The following is an 843-nucleotide window of genomic DNA, read 5'->3' as shown; positions in this document are numbered from 1 at the left end:
GCGCGGCGGCCCAGTGCAGCGGTGTGAGGCCGGCCAGGCAACGTGCATTCGCCGGCGCCCCGCGCCGCAGCAGCAGCTCTGCCACCCGCGACGGCCCGTGCCAGGCGGCTTCGTGCAGCGGTGTGCGCCCCGCGCGGTCTGCGGCTCCGACCTGGGCCCCGCGCTGCAGCAGGAGACGCACCAGCGACACGTGGCCCCGCAATACCGCCAGGTGGAGCGGAGTTCGGCCCGCGCCATCCCTGTGGAGCAGGTATGGGCGGTGAGGGTGAGGGCTGGATCCAGAACCAGGCCACTGTCTCCGGCCCCTGCCCCCTGCTGGGGAAAGAAACTCAAACTGGCTACCTTTGCCCAGGAAGGACCCCCTCTACCCACCGGGAATCCCTGCTTCCCCCTACCACTGAAGGGACAGCAGCCACCACCCCACCAGATACCTGTGAAGATACCTGGTCCTGCCCCCACGGGGCTCACCTCTCCTCCACACTGGCCCCTTGCCGCAGCAGCTGAGTCACCAGGCCCGTGTGACCCTTCCACACAGCCTGCAGCAGGTGCCTCCAGGCCTGTGGGGTGCTGGGCCCCTGTGTCCCAGCTCCCAGAGCCTCCTCAGAGCCCAGATCCAACCACCGCAGTTCCTGCTCCGCCCCTGCCTCTGTCAGGTCCTGCTCCCCAGGCTCTGAGACCCCAGAGTCCATCTGGAAACAACATGAATCAGGCATGGTTGCTGGAGGCCCAGGCTGGCCCCAGTCCAGTCCTCCGGCTGGGGGTCCTCTTTATGCAGTCCTGGCCCAGCCACAGGCCCTTTCATGAAACTCCTTCCGCAGGAGCTGAGATGGGAGATCTGTCCAG

The 843-nt window shown here is 67.5% G+C and overlaps 1 protein-coding gene across 1 annotated transcript in view; it reads right to left on the bottom strand.

Moving 5' to 3' along the window:
- Positions 1 to 837, bottom strand: part of ANKRD65 (ankyrin repeat domain 65) — a 2,990-nt gene extending 2,153 nt beyond the window's left edge. Inside the window, exons 1-2 of the mRNA XM_010850222.1 lie at positions 469 to 837; positions 18 to 239 (exon numbers count right to left, since the gene is read on the bottom strand). Coding sequence (XP_010848524.1) covers positions 18 to 239; positions 469 to 713 — 467 coding nt within the window. The 5' untranslated portion in view covers positions 714 to 837. The remainder of the gene's footprint in view (positions 1 to 17; positions 240 to 468) is intronic.
- Positions 838 to 843: the final 6 nt, after the last annotated feature.

This window comes from Bison bison, unplaced genomic scaffold, assembly GCF_000754665.1.
Source record: "Bison bison bison isolate TAMUID 2011002044 unplaced genomic scaffold, Bison_UMD1.0 scf7180017864289, whole genome shotgun sequence".
NCBI classification, from domain to species: Eukaryota; Metazoa; Chordata; class Mammalia; order Artiodactyla; family Bovidae; genus Bison; species Bison bison.
The sequence above is the reverse complement of the archived record's forward strand: the minus strand, read 5'-3'. Positions and strand labels throughout refer to the sequence as shown.